The sequence below is a fragment of the Pyxicephalus adspersus genome, chromosome Z (assembly GCF_032062135.1).
Source record: "Pyxicephalus adspersus chromosome Z, UCB_Pads_2.0, whole genome shotgun sequence".
In the NCBI taxonomy this organism is placed as follows: Eukaryota; Metazoa; Chordata; class Amphibia; order Anura; family Pyxicephalidae; genus Pyxicephalus; species Pyxicephalus adspersus.
Genome location: NC_092871.1, coordinates 46,135,546 through 46,156,428, shown reverse-complemented (window position 1 = coordinate 46,156,428; position 20,883 = coordinate 46,135,546). Strand labels below are relative to the sequence as shown.

The 20,883-nt window shown below is 37.1% G+C and overlaps 1 protein-coding gene and 1 long non-coding RNA gene across 3 annotated transcripts; one reads left to right on the top strand and one right to left on the bottom strand.

Moving 5' to 3' along the window:
• Nucleotides 1–964: 964 nt before the first annotated feature.
• BRD3OS (BRD3 opposite strand) lies at nt 965–5,000 on the bottom strand. The gene is made up of 2 exons (XM_072431124.1): nt 4,909–5,000; nt 965–4,213 (listed from the first exon to the last, which is right to left on the bottom strand). The coding sequence occupies exon 2, from the start codon at nt 3,946–3,948 to the stop codon at nt 3,697–3,699; it is 252 nt and encodes an 83-aa protein (XP_072287225.1). The 5' UTR covers nt 3,949–4,213; nt 4,909–5,000; the 3' UTR covers nt 965–3,696.
• LOC140344160 (uncharacterized) lies at nt 4,168–10,240 on the top strand. 2 transcript variants are annotated; one of them, XR_011923501.1, is made up of 3 exons: nt 4,174–5,251; nt 7,718–7,936; nt 9,999–10,240. It is a non-coding gene; the product is annotated as an uncharacterized lncRNA (long non-coding RNA). The 2 variants fall into 2 exon arrangements; XR_011923500.1 differs by having other exon boundaries at nt 4,168–5,251; nt 7,718–10,240.
• Nucleotides 10,241–20,883: the final 10,643 nt, after the last annotated feature.

Sequence of the window (20,883 nt, the reverse complement as noted above, 5' to 3'; positions counted from 1 at the left end):
CACATACTATATATATTTTTTTTTCTTTTTTATCTTTGAGTTTTGGGAAATTTATAAATATATATATATTTTTTTTCCTCATTTGTGTTTGTTTTTAAACACCACAATGCTTCCCATTGGTTCATAGGCCTTTTGGCAGCTCTTGTAACCCTTTGGATGTGTTGCTGGCAGCCAAGGGGTGGTTAAAATAAGTTGATACAAGTGTATGTATCTTTCAGACAGTTTGTCTAACTTCCTGGTTTTGCTTTAACATGCATAATTTTATTTTTTATAATTTTTATTTTCTGATATGCATGCAAAATTTACTGTAACGTTTCAAAATCTTTTAGTGCTGTTTCTATCTAGTAATATTACTGTACATGTCAGTTATTGAGAACAAGTCAATGTAAGTAGTTTTAGCTTGTTTATTGCAATGCTGGCCTCATGACAACAGGGAAAAAAGGTATGACATTTAGGGCATACTTTTTGATGTTCTGGTAATCATGGCCCTGAGGGGGCATTTTTTTTTTTTTTAATTTTATTTTTTTCATAATAAATCTAAAAAAAAGTATTCACTGTCTAGTTGTTTCATTTACCTGGTGTCCAATGACACTGGGAAGTTTGGGCCAGACATGGGTCAGTGCTTTAAGACTTTAATCATAGATGCACCAACTACTGAAAGGAGAACAGGATGACGAGTGACACAACCTATATATTCTTTGAAGCATGAGGATCGCATCTGACAGGTTCTCTTTTTAAGGTTAAGCAGCTGACTTTCATAGTGGTCAGGCAGAGCAAAGAATTAAAGTGTGAGAAATTAATTTTGACCAAATTTTTTCAAATTGAATCTCACTCTTTAACCCCCAATTGAAGCCTTTTTTTCATTGTATATTTTAGTATAGTAAGAATGCATAGGAGTGAGAAAAAAGGGCATGTCTGCCAGAAACATACACGTTATTAAAACAACTGTGAACCAAAAAAAAAATCAAAAAAGCATTTTTATTACTAAATGATATCATACAAACACCACATCATGATTGTTTCCCTTTAAAATAGTATACCAGTGGTGAGGTGTATACCAGTGTGTGTTTTCTGGACCAAACAGTACTATATCCTAGTTTTAGTAATGAGAGTTTTGTATTGATCAGACAGGTGGTTCTGGCACAATAAATCAAATATGCCCAGCACACCAAAACATTTTTAATAAGACTAACACCAGCAAAAGTAATGATAAAGATTTCTAGGACTTACCTGGGTAGCTTCACTAAGCAAATCTGACAAAAGTGATGCAGTGTGGCCCTGAAATCATTACCATTACTTCTGTAATCTCTTGTAAAAATGTTTGAATTGCTACACTTGAAGAAAATTCATGTAGATGTTCAAAATGATGATGTAATTAATGACACAAATTTGTTCTAACAAATTGGGGTAAAAATTATGGAATCCTTCAAATTAGAAAATAATATTAATAATTTAACATGGTGTGTGACAAATATTAGTTTTTCCAAGTCACTTGTGTCTTGGAAACAGTACAAACAAAAATGGAAAACTTGGAAAAAAGGAAACAAGCCGGTATATGAGGTAATTTGTGATCAGACTATAAGAACTCAGCTGAAGAACATGAGAATTACATACAGAAAAAATGTAAACCATCATTAACACCTAAACAGAAGAAAACAAAGTTAGAGTAGGCTAAATAGAAGCAGTTGTGGATTGTGGATATTTGGAAGAAGGTAATGTTCAGTAATGAAACATACATAGGCCAAGGAGATGATGCTGGAACTTTTGTTTGGTGCCATTCCAAACATACATGTAAAAATTACCATCTAGAGAACAAGCAAATGTGTGAAATTTTAATAGGACCTTGGAGCTTGTACAAATAGATAGGCAATGGGTCAAACCAGTCACTTTTCTTTTACCTCGTCTGTGTCTCTTGAGAAGCAGAAGCAATAACGACAATGAAAAACCGGCAGTGGTTCTAATACTGTCCACAATCTAAAAATTAAAAAAATCTCTCACAATGTAAAGTTAGTCATCATTCCCTAAATATACAGAGAATCTTAGCAAGCATGAAATATGTTATCTAACTTGTAGATTCCTGTAGGGTTACAGGCACACAGAGTGAACACATACGAAGCAGAACAACTGTGATATGTTCAGTCCAGTGTATAACATCTGAATCCCAGTTATATTTCATTGAGGAAAAACATTGTGTGTGCTTTCTTCAAAAACTGTGTGTTTATGATATTAAGGAGATCAGAGGGTTTACCCCTCCTATTGATTTGTCATAATGACAATTTTAATTTAAATGATAGGAAGTTAAAGTACAAAATCATTTAAAATACTGTGTATCATAAGCATAATACAGAAATGTAAAACTGTGCATTTGCATTTTACTGCTGGGATGAAGCACATGTTTATTATATGCAAGAAGGCTCATCCATACAAGTAGAAGTTAGTGTTGTAAAGCTTTGTTATAGCAAAAAAATGTTGTGTGGGACTGATTTATGAAGGTATTTGTGAATATTCATTGAAAATAAGGCTGCATACACACGTGCAATAATTGTCGTTTGAAAGGATCTTTCATTACCCTTTCCAATGACTGCACGATGCATGAATGAGCGCTGTACCTACAGCACCATTCTGCTCTATAGGGAGGGAAGGGGGGGAAACGAAGGAGCAGCCCCCTGTTGCGCGCTCTCCCCCTTCACTTCCATTAAGATCTTTTGTCGTTCATCGTCCGTGGATCCGCCACGACGGTCGTTCAGACGATGGACGACGGGCGCTGTACACACGCCATATTCTTGTCTGATATTTGCCCTAAGCCATTGGACGTGTGTAGCCTAAGAGTAAAGATCCATTGTAATTATGTAAACGTAAATAAAAAACAAGAACTTTCCTTTTACATTATTGGATATTAAAAGTGGATCCCCAATCCTATTTTTTAATTGTAGTAAGGACACCCATACTCAGTGGCTCTGATCCAAAGCAACACTGCTAATTGGATGTGATGATGTCCTACAGGCTTTTTCAGGGATAATCGCTTTTTTTTAGGAGGGATTAGTAATATCAGATGTCCAATCCTTACCAAATTAGGGCACAGTCCCATTTACTAAGCTATGCCAAAAACAGCAAACAGTTGTATATCATTGTAAAACAGCAAAGTTGCTAGATCCTCGCAACAACCAGGAAACCAACATTTCAGCAGAGATCAGCAATGGCATCATGCATGTTTCATTTAACTTGATGCCATTGCTTTATACAAGAAATAGGTGGTAGGTCTGTCATGCTTATCCTGGTTTTACAATTTAGATAGTCAATAGCATGGCAAACTTGTGCAGGACTAAAGCTGAACTCAGTGCTGAAAGGCGCCTGTTGTTACGTCCAAGGGGTTCTTGGGACATTATTTTCAACAGCAGAGTATGGAACCATCAGATGGTGGTAGGTTTGGGTCATTTCTGGCCAAACTACCTTTATCTTAACCTCTAAAATATCACTGTACACTAAATGTACCATAGATTACAAGCCTCCAAAGTTAAGATATAAATACTTTCTCCTCCCTGCCCTCCAATAAGCCTATGACCAATTCCTTACAAACATCTGCATCTAAAGAAACATCATAAACTGATGGTAATTCATAATCACTATAAACCTTTGGGTTGGGTCTGTAAACCTAAGATGTGCATCAAGTAAATACTGTTTACATGTAGTGCCTTATTACATTACAGTGCAAAATTTGGACTGCCCTGTGTCTCTGGAGATGCTGTTCTTGTCACGTACTAAAATGGACTGGTTCCCATACTGTGAGTACCACATACTCTGACTTCGGCTTAGATAGGTCCCAGGTGGTGCTGTCTCCAGCTTCTGCTGTTGCTGCTGCCAAATGAGGAGGGAGGTGTCCCTGTACCGCAGCCGGGCATACCCTTCCGACATGGCTTTTTCAGCCAATGGTACCCGTCCACCACTCATCACTGTGATGTGTGTTCTGTAGTGCTAGATCAGTCCTGAAGGCTGATCTTCTTCGTGAATTCCCTACACACCCTTTATGCAGAGGGTTGCCAGGACAGTCCATAAACATGGAAGTTTTAGGTAATTTTCATCATAACATGTAGGGAGCTGTAGAGGTGGGAAGCGGAGGAGAGCATCAGTGGTCCTGACTGCAGCATCTCTCAGGATCTTTATGAAGAATGTCAGATATATCTGTGTCCAGGTATCATCAGCATTGTAAAGATATCTACAACAAAACAATGCAATGTTTAAAAATGAAACTGTATTCACGTAGCACAAAGGTAAAATTTCTAAATATCTCCACTGGAAACTAATGTGGAAAGAAGTGACTTCTGCCTGCCACAGGACAGGCTTTAGTGTGTGCAAAGGACAGCCTGACTTCATCTTATCCGTGTTAGAGACAAAAAGCCTGTACCCACTATCAGAATACCTGAGTCTTTAGAGACAGACCACAGCAGAGTTTTTTTGCATGATTATGCATCAGTATTTACTATTTTATAGACTAATATGTTTATATTTGGCAGCAGTTTCAGAAAACTCAGCTGTGGAGCCACTACAGATTCAGCAGTCAATGTAGAATGACCCCCCAGCCGCAGGGGCACTACAAATCCCAGCTATGCATTATACGGTAATGCAGAATAACCTTAACTTTAGAGAAGCCACAAATCCTAGCAATACATTGTACAGCAATACCGAATAAAGGGGGGACTACATGGCGCAGCATAATATTATACAGCAATGCAGAAATACCCTAAGCTATGGAGAACTATCGAATCACACCAACACATTGCACTGAAAGGCAGAACAAACAATTTACGAACTCTAGTAATATTGGTGTTGAGTGAAGACATAAAAGGCTCCTCTTGCCACCCCCCTCCTCCATTCCCGGTAACCTATCAGTATCTTCAACCACCCGGTTACCTTTTCAGTCGCCTGTCCTCTGTCCTCTGCAGTAGCTCATCTGCCAATCATAGGGTGTTACCATGGTAACGTAGATCCAGGGGCCGGTGCTCTCACCAATCATTTCCCCTTCAACAAGGTTTAAACACAAGTGTTCCGGGTATGTGCTTGTGTGCCTGGGACTGAGTGCTGCTGAGCACTGTGACATGCCTGGCACTCAGGTGAACCTGTCTGTATTGTACATTATCACAGCGAAGAATCGAACGATTGACGAAAAATACTAAAGGGCCAGATCTTCAATGTCTTGGACTGTCCTTGAAATGCAGTACAAACCAGAGCCCTGCATTTATGAAAAATTCCACAGGTTTGTGTGCTGTATGCCTACAGATTATAAACAAAGCATACAATAACAGGACCTAATATGGACAGATTTACACTGGGGTTATATATATTGTTAAGACAGGGATAGGGCATTTGATGGGGCAATAAAATCGCTATACATCTTAAAAAAAACATTTTTACATATACTTTACAGCAAAAAAAGAAAAAATGCAACACTTTGAATGCGTTTACATTTAGTAAATCTGTGGACAATAATGTATTCTTAGTAAGCATTAAATAGGCTTTAAAAGAAGCCCTCACTTTCCTCTTTTCATTGGTGCACATTGCCTGGGGCTGCAGATGTCACTGAGGACTTTTTTACAGCCTAATAAATATGTGTGAATATTTTCGTCTGTAGCCTAGCCTCTGTTACATTAAAAAAAAAACTTAAAAACAATTACTGACCAGAGGGCCAGACTGTGGAGTCAGGAGCAAATAATTTGTGTTTGGAGTTGGAGTCAGAGTTGTTAAAATTGTACCAGACTCTGACTCCACAGTCCTGAAAAAGAATAGAGAACAAACTTTTTAAAACTACTAATAGAAGATAAAAATAAGATATCTAAAAATTGCATATACGGTGAGGATAAGAAGTATTTGATTCCCTGCTGATTTTGTATGTTTGCCCTCTGACAAACAAATGACCAGTCTATAATTGTAATGGTAGGTTTATTGTAGGTGTGATAGACAGAATAACAACAAAAGAACCATCAAAAACCCAGTGCTCGAAAGTCAGAGCTTGATGTGCATTGTAATGAGTGAAATAAGTATTTGATCCCTTCGCAAAAGATTACTTAGTACTTGGTGGCAAACCCCTTGTTGGCAATCACAGAGGTCAGACGTTTCTTGTAATCGGCCACCAGGTTTGCACACATCTCAGGAGGGATTTTGTCCCACTTCTCCTTGCAGATCCTCTCCAAGTCAGTAAGGTTTCAAGGCTGATGTTTGGAAACTCAGACCTTTAGCTCCCTCCACAGATTTTCTATGGGATTAAGGTCTGGAGACTGGCTAGGCCACTCCAGGACCTTCATGTGCTTCTTCCTAAGCCACTCCCTTGTTGCCTTGGCCATGTGTTTTGGGTCATTGCCATGCTGGAATACCCATCCACGACCCATTTTCAATGCCCTGGCTGTAGGAAGGAGGTGCTCACCCAAGATGGTACATTGCCCCGTCAATTGTCCCTTTGATGTGGTGAAGGTGTCCTGTCCCCTTAGCAGAAAAACACCCCCAAAGCACAATGTGTCCACCTCCATGATTGACAGTGGGGATGGTGTTCTTGGCATCATTTTGGGTCAAATTAACTCTTCTATTGGAGGAATAATTGATTATTCCTGCAAGATATGGGGAGTTGGAAAATGGAAAGATATCGGTAGGTGCAAAAAAAATCAATCAAAAAATGTAATGACATAATTTTATTTTTTTTGCTTTAACCACCTTTTTGCTTTGAAACATATAGATATAATTGATATGCTTGATACCTGTTTTCCTTCTGAGGAAGCCTATGGGTGAAACGCGTCAAGGATGTTAGAACATAAATTGATACCAATGTAAATGGCTAATGGTGTGTATTTAATGTATATTGCAATTTTGGTATATGTCAAAATGTAAGGTTTTGTAGTATATGTTTTTAAATTGTCACACATTAAACTATATATACTTTAATTACTTTTATTTTGGATTGTTTAAAAGCAGGCACCTGAAAAATCCTTATAACACATAGAAATTTGGCTTAGAGTGTATACAAAAAAAATGTGGTGCCAATTTTAATGCTCTCCCAGCAAAGTATATTTTTGAGGGCACAAATTATGACAACCTTTGATAAATATTCATCGCCATAAAGGAGGCTGTGTTCCCTTCTATGTTATTCTTCATAATGATGTTATGAACACAATCAATGCTTAAAGGTTATTAGAAATGTTAAGGGATTCATTTTTCTAATCTTTTTCCAGTTTGTGAAACCATTCATCTTGGTATTGATTATACTGAATTGCATAATTTATTAAAGTTTGCTGTGAAAATCTCTTTCTTTTCTATTATCCAGTAATATATCTTTGGGATGTGGAAAGCAGTAAATCAGATTCTCAGTGTTACAGTTTGATTTAGGAATTGAAAAATAGATACCTAGCACCCGCAAAATGTTGAGGCAATAAATAAATCAGTCAGTAATATGTCATGTAAGGTAGAAGTATGTATTGCATAACATAATATATAGCATACAGGGATGATAACTATGTACGTGTCATATATACATATACATGTCATAGCAGTTACAGTCAGTGCTATGCATCATATAGCACTGCATATGGGGTAGTCAGTACTGTGTAACATTATATACTGATGTATGTTACACCGTATGGACTACTGTACAATAATTAAAGCATACCTAAACTCTTTTATGTAGAAAACCCTTTTATGTAAAGTAAAAATTCTGTTGTTTGTTTTTTTTTTTAAGTGCAACACCCTTTTTTTTTTGAAAAAAAAAAGGTGCCGCACCACCCCTAAATGAATGGGAGTGCAGCTCTTTTCGCGCAAAGAGAAAAATTTGCACGTCTGGGTCGGGTGACGGAGCATGAAGAACCTGGAAGAAGAGGCTCCGGGATGGATGCTGGGATAACGCGGGACCTGATGCAAGACACCCCCAGTTAGTTTGGACTGCCCTGCAGGATTGAAAGTAGGTGTATGTTTTTTTGGAAGTTTTTAGTTTAGTTCCTCTTTAAGGTTATGTAAGATTTACCATTATATGGAGGATTTATTAGTAGTACTATATATATTATACAACACAGTGCAGATAGTGCAGCAATTAGATATATGCATTATATGACATAGCATAAAGAGTTCAGGTATCTGGATTAAGGGATGCACAGCACAGCGTAAAATTTAGTGTGCTGATCAAAGTATGTAACATGATGGCCCACACATTATTGGTCACTAGAATACAAAATACCAATCAGGTATCTTTTATTCACATGTGCTGGTAGAAAGATGACGTTATCAGTTTGTTTCTACATCTTCAGTATTATCCACAGTGGTTTTCTGTTGTAAAAAATGTTCCGTATGGTGGCAAAAGCATAACTTTAAAAAAGACCTTTGGAATCCTGCTTTTCTCAAACCTTGTAATATGGTGACAAAACTTCCTCCCTCTTCCTGAATTGCTTTGTGCCACAGATTTCATATCCTCTAGCATGATGATGTGATGTGGGTATATTGTAAGCTCAACAGGAATGCAGAACGCTTTACTTTTGTGTAATATGAAAGAAATCAGCCCTGGCATGCCTTAGATGTGAATCCTGTTTCCTGTATGGTGATTGGTTGCTTAGTTTATGCAGAAACAAGCAGTTTCTTCTAAAGGTTGGTGGGAATGCATTTTTTCATAATACATTTCCTAGTTAGAGGAAGAATTGTGGGTTAAAAGTTACTTATTGGACTTGGGGAAAATGCTGGATAACCTTATCCACCACCTCCTTTTAAATGCATAAGAAAAAATGACATGACATAAGAACTTTAAAAATTGCTGTTCCATAGTAGATTTTTTATTTAGTCATCAAGATTGTAGGTCTATTTTACCTATCTGGCTGTGTTGTGTGGAAGAGCTGCATGAATCTCAAGAATGAATATACAGAAATGCAAATCCTTTAGCACATAAGACAGCTCCTGTATTTGCATATTAAAGGTGTATGTAATTGTTTGCCTGGGGTTCGGCTTTTAGTGTGAGCTTCTGTAGCACTTCTTTGTGTGTTATATATGTATTTATAAAGCTATTTATATATTATATTTTATCGTAAGATGTTGGAGTTTTTTAACAGTATTCCAGCATTCCCAATACCTGTGATTAGTGAATCAAATTGTGTATATGGCATACATGTTAATATTCATATTTTTACTTTCCTATATTCTAGCAATAATTGGACTAAATATGAGCTTGTGTTTTTCCATGGTGATGTTTTAACACTTATCATTGCAATACAGACAGAAAAACGTTTCAAACCTCAGGAGTTTTCCCATTTTTACACATATGGATTAGCATACATTTTATCTGATTCTGCCACCCAGAAAAGGTGCAAGGTTGCAATTGTTACCCTTTCAAATTTCCATACAAATGAAACATGTACTTGAGAATACTCACTGTTTAAAAATACTTTAAATGTGATTTTATGCATTTGCTATTCCCAGGCAGCAGATTATATTTGCCAGCTTTCACAATGAAAATAAGCTAAGTATTAATTCACCAAGTTTATATTGAACACATTAATAGCTTGTTCCCCTGGCAACCAGCTGCCTGTGTGTTATTATTTTTTAAGGAATGGTAGATAAGCTCACAGGCTGCTATAAGTCATTATACGGGATACTGAGGAAGTGCACTCAGCAGGAAAATATTAAATCTGCCTGGCAATGGATGCAGAAATAACTAAACTGCAATTTAGAATTGTACCAAAAAATAAATTTGCAAATTAGTAAAATCAAAAGACTGTACAAATGTTGTATTAGTGTTGTCAGCAGTGATGATAAAAAATGTCGAATGCAAACAAAATTGCTAAGAACATAAGTTCATAAATTAAGGCTCACTGGTTTAGTCATCAATCAATCATTATAGTGAATAATTGAAGCTAATTTTGTAGTATTGTTAGACATTTTTTTGACCTACATTTGCATATTTGCTCTTTCATATTCTTGTAGTGTTTTGAATTTAAAGACATGTCTTTGTGTTTTTTTTTTTTTTTTTTGTGGATCTTTAGGATACACCCCAGTGAAAATTACCTGCTGATGTTTTTATTTCTGCCCTTCTCACAATGGTAATATTTCACAATATGTCTCTGCTCCTTTTACAGTTATGTGATTTCCCCATAAGTGTGTCTTCACGCTTTATTATTAATAATATTATTAGCTGATTACCCAGCGATGCCTGGGTGTTTTGTTTATTGTAATCCTATATTATACAGAAAAAGTAATTTAATAAAACTATAGTGATTTTCTTGTCTATGGTGTTGTTTCATTTTTTTTCCTTTGATTGCATTTGGCCAATTGCTTTACGTTTCTCGAAAGCATTATTACAGGCCAGAAATTTGTAGTAGTCCAAAAAAGTATGTAAAAATATAAGCAAAAGGCACACTGTCACTGAGCAATACATACACACATACATACATACATACATACATACATGCAAATATACTTCTGACATATACCACAGCAGTGTACAAAGGTCAGGGGTTCACTCACATGAGTCTGAGTCATATGTCTAGCACGTTTGGTTGAAATGTGTCGATGCATTTCCCAGTGATGACATACACACATCTATATACATAATACATACATCCAAACATAGCCCTGACATATAGCACTCTGCTCTCAACTACGCTAAACATAAACGGCACCCCTGAAGAAGCCTAATTCGGGCAAAATGAGTCGGGTATCGACAAACGTATGCGGCATGATTCAAACACACTTTATATTCCTGGCAGAAGTTGTTTGTTTAGTGCCCAGTTTAGGCCCCATGTTGTTGAACATCTGGATGTGCTGCTCCTCCAGATAATTGCTACTGTTCATATCACTATTGTTTATGTTATGATTAATGAAGTTTCAATACAACACAATATTTTGCCAAAAGAACCCTTCTCTACTTTCTTCTTTTTGTATTTAATTTCAGGGTTGGCATACTGATCCCCTCTCAGAGGGCTCATTACACATTGATTTACACTAGGAAAACATTTTTTGACTTTTCTATATAAATACATACATCCATCCAAATATAGCTCTGACATATAGCACAGCGCTGTACAAAGATGACTGGTGCACTCACATGATTCTGAGTCATATGTCCAGCAAGTTTGGTTGAAATGTGTGGATGCGTTTCCTAGTGATAGTGGAACATAGCAAGTTTGGATGGTATATCTCCATGCGTTTTCGAGTGATGGTGAAACATACACACAACTTTATATAGATTATTATTAATGTTAATAAACAGGATTTATATAGTCCCAAGAAATTACGCAGAGCTGCACATTCCCACAATGATGAGATTATCATGCAGTAGGTAGTGTATGTGCCCCTCCCATGATAGGGAATTTTCTCTGCAGTAGGTTGTGGCTCTGCCTCTATGTGATTTGTCCATAGTAATTTGTGAATCTGCCCATGCCAAAATATGTTTTTTTCAAAGTAGCTTGACAACACTTCTTAAAGCCACATAACAGGTAAATAAAGTGAACAAATGAAGAGGAAAAAATATATTGATTTCTAACCAGTGCAGAAATGAACAAAAAGTTTATTTTTTTTCCTGAAGAAACACCCTAAATACTTGGCTAAGGGGAAGGGATGGCTGTATGCCTGTAGTAGTGACACTCTGACACAAGATGGCAGCAAACATCTATTTAAAATCCACATTGCGGCTTTTGCAAAACCTAGCTCTCCAATGCACCCACTATTAGATTTATGAAAGAAAAAATGTTAGGCGAGTTCACACTGGCAGCAAGATTGTGATGCCATTACTGCTTCCTCACTAAATCCAACCTTGCCTGTAATCGAAACGCTCAAGAAGCCTGTGGCTTTCCACAGGGAAAGAATGTGGTTAATAAGGGGTGGTTTACTATCCCCTGACCGCCCATCCAAAGAAAACAAATGCTTGTTCATGTTGAACAAACATGGTAATTGGGGCCCTTGGGTGACTGGCATCTCACAGCCACCCATTTGAGCCTAGCCGTACCCTAGATTCACAGTACAAGTGTCACTGACTCATTCCCCTTATTTTTTGACACATTTAATATTATTTGAAACATTCACCTGTTTCAGAAAGGATTGACTAACATTCACCACCATGTATACATTGGAATTCTTCAAGAAAAGTTTTGCTTTGTGTAGCATTTGATATGTTTAAAAATTGGAGAATGGTATTCACTTTGTATAAAAGATTCACTTTGTAAAATTTTACTTCTTACTCCTGTAGAGCTACAACTTTCCATGGGTGTTGAAATACTTCTCCAGGCTGTTCTGTGTGCAGAATCTTCTTCCCCATCTATCATTTACATGACCTACCTCTATGTCTGCAGTTGGTGGGTACCCAATAAAACAACTTTTTAGTGTGTCTATAAGTATTATTCTGGAGACATGTCAATCCATCTTACTCTCTGGCCTCCGTTTTTTTTGCTGTCTGCGTGCCAATAAGTGGGGAAAGATTATTATTAATATTAATAATAAACAGGAGTTATATATATATATATATATATGTATATATATATATATACATAATATGCAGCACTGTACATTAAATGGGATTAAAATTTACGTTGGGTTTTAACCCCCCTAGTGGTATTCCCGAGTGTGACTCAGTATGGATTTTACCTGCAGTAATAGCAGTAATCCCGAGTCACACTTACCTTGCTCCGCTGTTGTCTCCCGTCGTCCTGCTGGTCCTGGGCACACGTCCTTCCTCCTCCGATCTCAACCCGGTGGGGTTTCCCAATGACGTTGGTGCATGCTTCGGTGCCGGCGGGCAGATCAGCAAGAAATTCAAATAATTTTGTATTGGATTCAATACAAAATAGCTGTATTGAGTCCAATACAAAGAAATATTCATATTATTATATTATATATTATACATGTTACTGTACGCTTACATTACATGTTTAAATATTTTTTTTCAACAGATTTTTGTGTTTTGTTATTTAAAATTTAATAATAAATGTATTAAATATCGGTGAGTTATGCCTAAGAATTATAGCCTACAATGAAAAATACATTTTCATGCAAAAAATTGGAATGGAATTTGGAGGAAATTAGACCGCTAGGGAGGATATCTAGATTTCTCCTACTCTACTTAAAAGTTTGGAGAGTCCCCTTCACTTGGTGCTTCACTTCACCCTCTCCATAACAAGGAACTGTATAGTAGGTAACCCTGACAGGGGATCTAACCTTTTCTTCTCTGCTGTCTCTCCAAAAATAAATTGGCTGGAAATACACTGGAAGGAACTATGTACCTGAATTACTGCAGCTCTCAGTCACTTAAGGCTACATATACATGTGCAGTAATTGTTGTTGGAGACGAACGATTCACAATCGATCATTCGATAAACGTTAACAAAAAAAAGTGCACAACAACAGGCCAATGATGATGAACGGTTGTGTGCTGATCGTTGATGGTTCTAAGCATGCGCGACAAACAAACATTTGTTGCACCACACTTCAGCACAATAACTGTATATATGTAATTATGTATGTTATTATATATAAATTACACTAGGGAAACATTTTTTTTACTTCACTTTTTATGCTTATATACACTAAAATAGGTATGCAGATTCTGAAAGTGCTGTTAGTTTTCTTCTATCATGTCAGGTTTTTTCTCTACCGCTTATAATAATGCTATTACTGTAGCGTGGATTTGTATAGGCTATTCATTTACATGCAAGACAGTGTGGTCAGAGGTTGTGCGCTGCTTTACGTAGTGAATAAGCAAAATTTATTTTTCTACTTACACACGTGTTTCCTTTCTTTAAAATCATGTCTGGCTCTGCTGTTTCTCGTTGTAGGTATCTAAACAACCCTGATTCATTTTGTTATATCTGTGGCAGTTTCACCATTCCCAGTCAAGGGGGGAACATCAGCACATTTGTAGAGCAAGCCTATTTGGCATATTTCAAAGTTAAACTTGGTGATCAAGATAAGTCTTAGGCCCCTCATAAGGTGTGCAAACAGTGTGTTGAGGTTTTATGGACATAGGGAACAAGTGATAAGATGCCATTTGGTATACCTATGGTTTGGCGAGAGCCAGGAGATCATTTCAGTGACTGTTACTTTTGTATAGTGAACACTTCAGGATATAACAAGAAAAATAAAAGTAACAGAGTATCCTAGTCTACCATCGGCTATAGGCTCAGTGGCTCATTCAGATGAAATCCCAGTGCTGGTTTTCGTTACACTACCCTCTCTTGAAGAACATGATTATGGTGATGAACTAGATGACAACAATGATGAAGAGTTTGAAATTGAAAAGGACTTTGTTCGTAAGTAATTTGATCAGCATGAGTTGAGTGATTTGGCACATGATTTGGGACTATCGAAGAAGGCTTCAGAACTTCTAGCATCAAGACTGTGTGAGAAAAAATTACTTGAAAAAGGAACGAAGGTATCGTACTTTCGAACCAGAGAAATTGCATTTCTGCAGTACTTTAGAACTGACAGTGGCTTTGTGTATTGCCATAACATACCTGGTTTATTGGAGGAATTGGGAATTACCTGAATGGCGACTATTCATCGATAGCTCGAAGCGGAGCTTAAAGTGTGTCCTCTTTCACAATGGCAATATATTTGGCTCAGTCCCAACTGGCCATTCAGTTTCTCCTTGTGAAGAATATGCAGACATAAAGAGAGTCATTGAGTTGTTGCAATATCACCAACACAATTGGGTCATCAATGTTGACCCGAAAATGGTATGCTTCCTTCTTGGTCAGCAACGCGGATACACCAAGTATTCCTGTTATCTGTACATGTGGGACAGCAGAGCTGGTGAGAGACATTGGGTGGAAGGAATTGGCCTCCAAGATCTGCCCTAAAACCAGGTGATCCAAACATTCTACATGAGCCACTTGTTGATAGAATGAATATTATATTCCCGCCCCTGCACATAAAACTGGGTCTGATGAAGCACTTCGTTAAAGCTTTGCCAACTGAAGGAGACTGTTTCAAGTACTTCATTATGGCATTTCCTAGCCTGTCATTTGAAAAAATAAAGGCCGTTGTGTTTGATGGTCCACAGATTCGTCAGCTCTTCAAAGATGAACATTTTATCAGAATAATGTCAGAAGTCGAAAAGAATGCTCGGTTATCATTCAAAGCCATTGCCAAGGTCTTTCTTGAAAACACAAGCGAATAATTACACAGAAATTATCCAGAAACTCTTGGAGGGCTACAGAATGCTTGGTTGCAATATGAACATCAAGGTGCATTTTCTCCATAGCAATCTTTCTAACTTCCCAGAAAACCTTGGTGCAGTCAGTGATGAGCAAGGTGAATAATTTCACCAAGATTTGAAGGTCATGGAAGGTCGGTATCAGGGTAGGTCAGTATCAGGGTAGATGGGATGTACATATGATGGCTAATTATTGTTGGAGCATCTGGCGGGATTGTCATAACACTTAACACTCCAGGAAAAGCTAAAGGCGTAAATTTTTACCTTAACCGCTTACCTGAATAATTTTCAAATGTTTTACTGTAAAAAAAATGTCATAGAGTGTCATAACACTAAATCCTTTGTATGAACAAAAGAAATTTAAATAAATAGTACATTAAAGTTATTATTTCATTATGTTTTCATTGTATGTAGAGTTTGTATGTTTTTTGACAAAAAATGGAGGGTACCCTGTATTGGTAAAATTAAATGTGATAGCAAAAAACTGGGGTAATTTCTGGATTCACCACCCAAAAATTAGTAAAAAAAAACAGTGTAAGATCTAACTCAATAAAAAATGCATTCCCCAGTGTTATATATATATATATATATATATATATATATATATATATGTGTGTAATTTTGTAATAACCATTAGAACCAATTATTTCCTTACGTCACTTCCTCCGGTACACGCCACTTCCTGCATCGTTCAAATGATCACCTACTAGATTGTAAGCTCTTCGGGGCAGGGTCCTCTCCTCCTGTATCACTGTCTGTATTAGTCTGTCATTTGCTATCCCTATTTAATGTACAGCGCTGCGTAATATGTTGGCGCTAAATAAATCCTGTTTAATAATAATAATAATAATCGTAACTACTATGTGTACATTATCTTTGACCGGTCGTATCGTTTCAGCATGTACAGAATCGTGCACTATACGATTGTTCAAAATAATCATAAATAAAGATCTATCGTTAATCATTCCTTTTCCAACTACAATTATTGGACTTGTGTACGTAGCCTTAGTGTATGTGGATCACTAGCCAGCAAAGAAAAACTACCATTAAATGCTGGTGGTTTGTAGTTTTTTAGGGTTATCACTAATGTTACCAAAAAAGCCCCAAAGGCAGTATATGCTCCTGGTGAAGATGAGGCTATCCATAAATGTGTATCTGCCTTGCTTTTTCAGTCATCACAACCCCTTCCACCTGATCATATGTTTGAATTGCAGTGATTAAGGCACTGCAGCATTATGAAAATATGCAGAAAATCTAATTATCCAACTGATACAAGCTTGTTATGTCGGATTAACACACTTATGTGAAGAGGGGTTTTACAGATAAGGACACAGACCTTCCTCATTATTATTTTATAATCCTGCATTCTCTGGGCGAAAACAAACAGCTGTCTGAACTCGTGCACCATTATACATTAATATGCAGATTTTTTTCACTCAGGCTGCACTAATTGAATTTATGTTCATGTAGGAATTCAGTGGCACAGCGGGCGGTATATAATGTTCTGAATTACAGCAGAATGATTTGTCATGCTGTCTTCTGTAACCAGTAGTGTAGTACATTAATAATGGGATTGTGAGGTCACATATCTTATTTGCACACATATAAAGCATATATATAATTTACAGAAACTATGCAGAATTGCCAACATGAAGGATACTTTTATCTTTACTGGAACATTTATATTTTACACAGGGTCCCCAAAAACAGAATTTGGGGTATTTATGTAAATATATATCACTGTATGTGGCCAAAGACATGCTAAAAAATGAAGAATATTAAACAGAAAAAGATTAACCCCCTTTATATATTAGAAGCTTCACTTGTCCTAAACATGTATGAGCTGTGATGTCAATCAGCAAGATGTAAATATAGTGGATTGAGACATTGAGTTTAAGGGTGCATAGACTAGCTGCTCACACATGAATAAAAAGAATAAAGCTGGTTATTGTTTGTATATAATTATATATCTATATCAATTTATTATCACATAATTGTGTGTTCCCGTTTCCTTAAATCATAAGGAGAACTGAAAGACCCAAATAGCCTTGATCAAAAGTATACATACCCTTGAATTTTGGGGCTTTTAATATACACATACACGTGTATGAAACACATAAGTCCCAGATAAAGTAGAACTATATCTAAAAACTAAAAAAAATGACCAAGCAGGTGCTTGCTGCAGAGAACCTTACAGGTGATGTCACTTCTGCAATAAAAAAAACCCTTATCTGATCACAATTTTTTTATTGCGCTCACCTGTCCTCGCTCTGGTGGAGGTACTGCCACCTTTTCTCAGTCTTCATGGAGTCGGGTCTTTGGCCATCTTCATTTGGCAGGCCAGGATGAAGTATCTCCCATGAATGTGTGCAGTACTTCATTCAGTCCTGACAGCCCTAGGGGATGCTGGGATACCCAGCACATTCACAGCAGCATACACTAATCTATGTATTTTCCCAAACCTCTTCCTAGAGTCAGGTCTTCAGTCACCTTGATCAGCTGGGTAGGGGTGACATAACTCTCATGCATGCGCCCAGGAGTTCATTTAGTGGGATACTTGGCACATCCCCAGAAGCATTTTTTTTCAAAGAAGACAGCAAACAGGCAGGTATGTATAATTTATTGTGGAAGTTACATTCCCTGTCCCTTGCAATCAAGACTTGCGTGCTAGCTGAGATTAAAAATGGAACTATGCTTCTTCTTTAAGGGTGAATAAAGGAGAATGTCCAGATCTGTCATTTCTTTGTTTGTTATCAATGTCTGTGCATATATAGTCAATTTAAATTATTCAGATATGAATTGACTTTGCTGGAATGGGAAAGGAAATGTAAATTAACCTGCTAGAAATAGTAATTGCATCATGATAAGGATATAAAAAACTTGCTGCCAATTGTTGTAGTAATTGTAGTTAATTGTGGTCAGGTAGTCCAATCAAGATGTCAGCCACAACTGACAGAAAAATTTAGTGAGATGGTTTCTTGTGTTTTGTTTAATGTGTGTGCTATTGTGCTAAAGCTGTGATGCTTTATAGATAGATTAAATAGACTTTAAATGGACAGATCACATTTTTAGGCTTTTCAGTATTCAAAAAAAAAAATAAAACTAGCAATTAAGCACAGAAAGAAAACCATATGCTATTTTAATCTTGTCTCTGTCTTTGGAAGAATAGAAAAGACAATTCCTATTTCAAACAACTGAAATTACTGTAGAAGGCTGAGCTGCAGATGTGCCTCTTTCACTACTGCAATAAGCAACCACTAAGAAAAGATATAGGTATAGAGTATGTAAAGCAAAATGTCTTTATTTTAGTTTTAGGGTAGGGACATATTATTACCAACTCACAAGTTTTCTACTCTATTCACAACTAGTAACATGTTTACTGCTTTTATATGGATACACTTTTGAAAAATGTATGCAGATGGCAGGAGCTTGATTGACAGGAATTGGGGTGAGTAAGGGTGTTATAAGTATGAAAAACACACTTTTAATTACAGGCAAAAAAAAAAAAAACATTACATTTACACTATACAGATCATTTATCAAAGATGTTAAAGTTATCTCACCCCTTTATAGAAAGTACAGCTAGTTTTTAGGGTGGATCCTCCAACAACACCACTGTTGTGTAGCTTGGAATGAGAATGGTTATTGTTTGTGCCTCTATGGAGTCTCTAAATAAACTTGATAAAATAAAACATTTTAATTACAGTGTTCTCCCTAGCCCCTTTTAGCCAGGTGCACCACTCACACTTTTCAGTAACCGCCTGGCTGTTTTGGGGTGATTACTGAAAATTTGCACCTTAATAAAAAGAGGACTTTACATGTGTTACCCCGTCAATTTTATGATCACCCCTTTACTGTTCCTTCCCACCTAGGAAGAACTCTAAATTAGATAAAATTATTATTTTTGTGTAAGGTGGACAGCTCTGTATTGTGTCCATTCAATGCTTATATAGTATAGATTATTCAAGGTGCTGGACTTTGGTCCATAATAACACAATGGCATCAAACAGTTATTGCAGTATTGTGGGCTGCACATCCATCATGCAAATCTCCCATTCCACCAAATCCCAAAGGTGTTCTACTGGACTAGGATTTGATAAATATGAAGGCTATGTTAGTACAATTAACTCATGTTAACAAAAAGTTTGAGATGATTTTAGCTTTGTAACATTATCGGATGGAAGTAGCATTTAGAAGATGAGTACACTGCTGTCATAAAGCAATTAACATGGTCAGCAGCTATACTAAGGTAGGCTGTGGCATTTAAACTTTTATTAAATGATACATTTAAACAGTTGGTAGTAAGGGGCTCAAAGTGTGCCATGAAAATATCTACACCATTATTCAATCCAAATTTTTACCATGTAAACTTATCACACCAGGCATAACTTTTCCAATCTTCTTTTGCATAGTTTCACTAAGCCTGTGTGAATTGAAGCTTCAAGTGCCTTAGCTGACAGGGGTGGTATCTGATGTGGCCCCTGCTGCTGTAGCCCATCTGCATCAAGGTTTGACATGTTGCTCATTTAGAGATGCATTTCTGCATCTCTTGGTCTTAACAATGATTATTTGAGACATTGTCTTTCTATCAGCTTGAACCTGTATGCTCATTTTCCTCTCACCCTGACATGAACAAAGGTATTTTTAGTCAGGGAACTGCCACTGACTGTATATATTCTCTTTTAAGGAACTTTCCCTATAAACAGCTAAGAAAAAGCCATGCCTGTTTGTTCATGAAAATCCCAGTAGATTATGAAATGCTCAGACCAGCCTGCTTGCCACCAACCACTATGCCATGTTCAAAATCACTTAAACCACCTTTCTTCCTCATTCTAACTCTCAGTTTGAACTTCATTAGGTTGTATTGACATCAATACAATAACACTAATGCTGAAATTTGTTGAACTGTTGCCATGTAATTGCTTGACGACATATTTACATTACCAAATAGATGAACAGGTGTACCCAATAAAGAGACCAGTGTATCTGCTTGTGTTTTCTATGGTGCATCACCTGATCACAGCAAAATGGGACCCCATAGCACAAATAAAACTCTTCAGAAAATTACATTCTTGTGCCCCAGTTCCTTTGGCATAAAGCCCACCTGCTGCTTAATGGTTTCTGCACTTTGAGATATTGGGCCTGATTTATCAAATCTCTCCAAGACTGGAGAAGACGCAGAAGTATATTGTCCACCAGAGAATGTGCCATTTGCTGTAATTTCGATAATAATAATATTTCACTCATTTCAGCAGTCAATGAAAGTGCTGTAAGTATGCTCTGAGATTTCAGCTGGTGTGCGTTGAATGTTAGGAATTTAATCTAAGGAAGCATCACAAGGGAGATTGCATGCCTGATAAGATATCAGCCTTTTTCACCAATTTACAGACAGACCTAACTATGGGTTGTACAGTATGTCTGAGTTCTGAATGATGTGCAGTATTTTCGCAATCTGAGTCAGAGATGGGTTTTTTTGTCACACCCGCCTTTTCTCAACTTTTCCAAATTAATATGATTTTTCTGGAGTCTTCAGCTCAGAGTGAAGCCTAGGCCTGTAATGTGCACTTCCAAATCACCCACGCCAATCCTAAAATGCTGCTACTCCTCCCTTCCTGTCCTCTCCACCCACCATCTTCCCTAAATCTAAGCTAGATCCCCCTGTGCTCAGGGCCCCTGTCTGTTCGACTGCATCCAATGCTGCCTGTGCCTGTCAAATACCTAGA

Coding starts and splice junctions, on each gene's coding strand:
- BRD3OS (XM_072431124.1), bottom strand. CDS start 3,948: ATGAGTGGTGGACGGGTACCATTGGCTGAAAAAGCCATGTCGGAAGGG.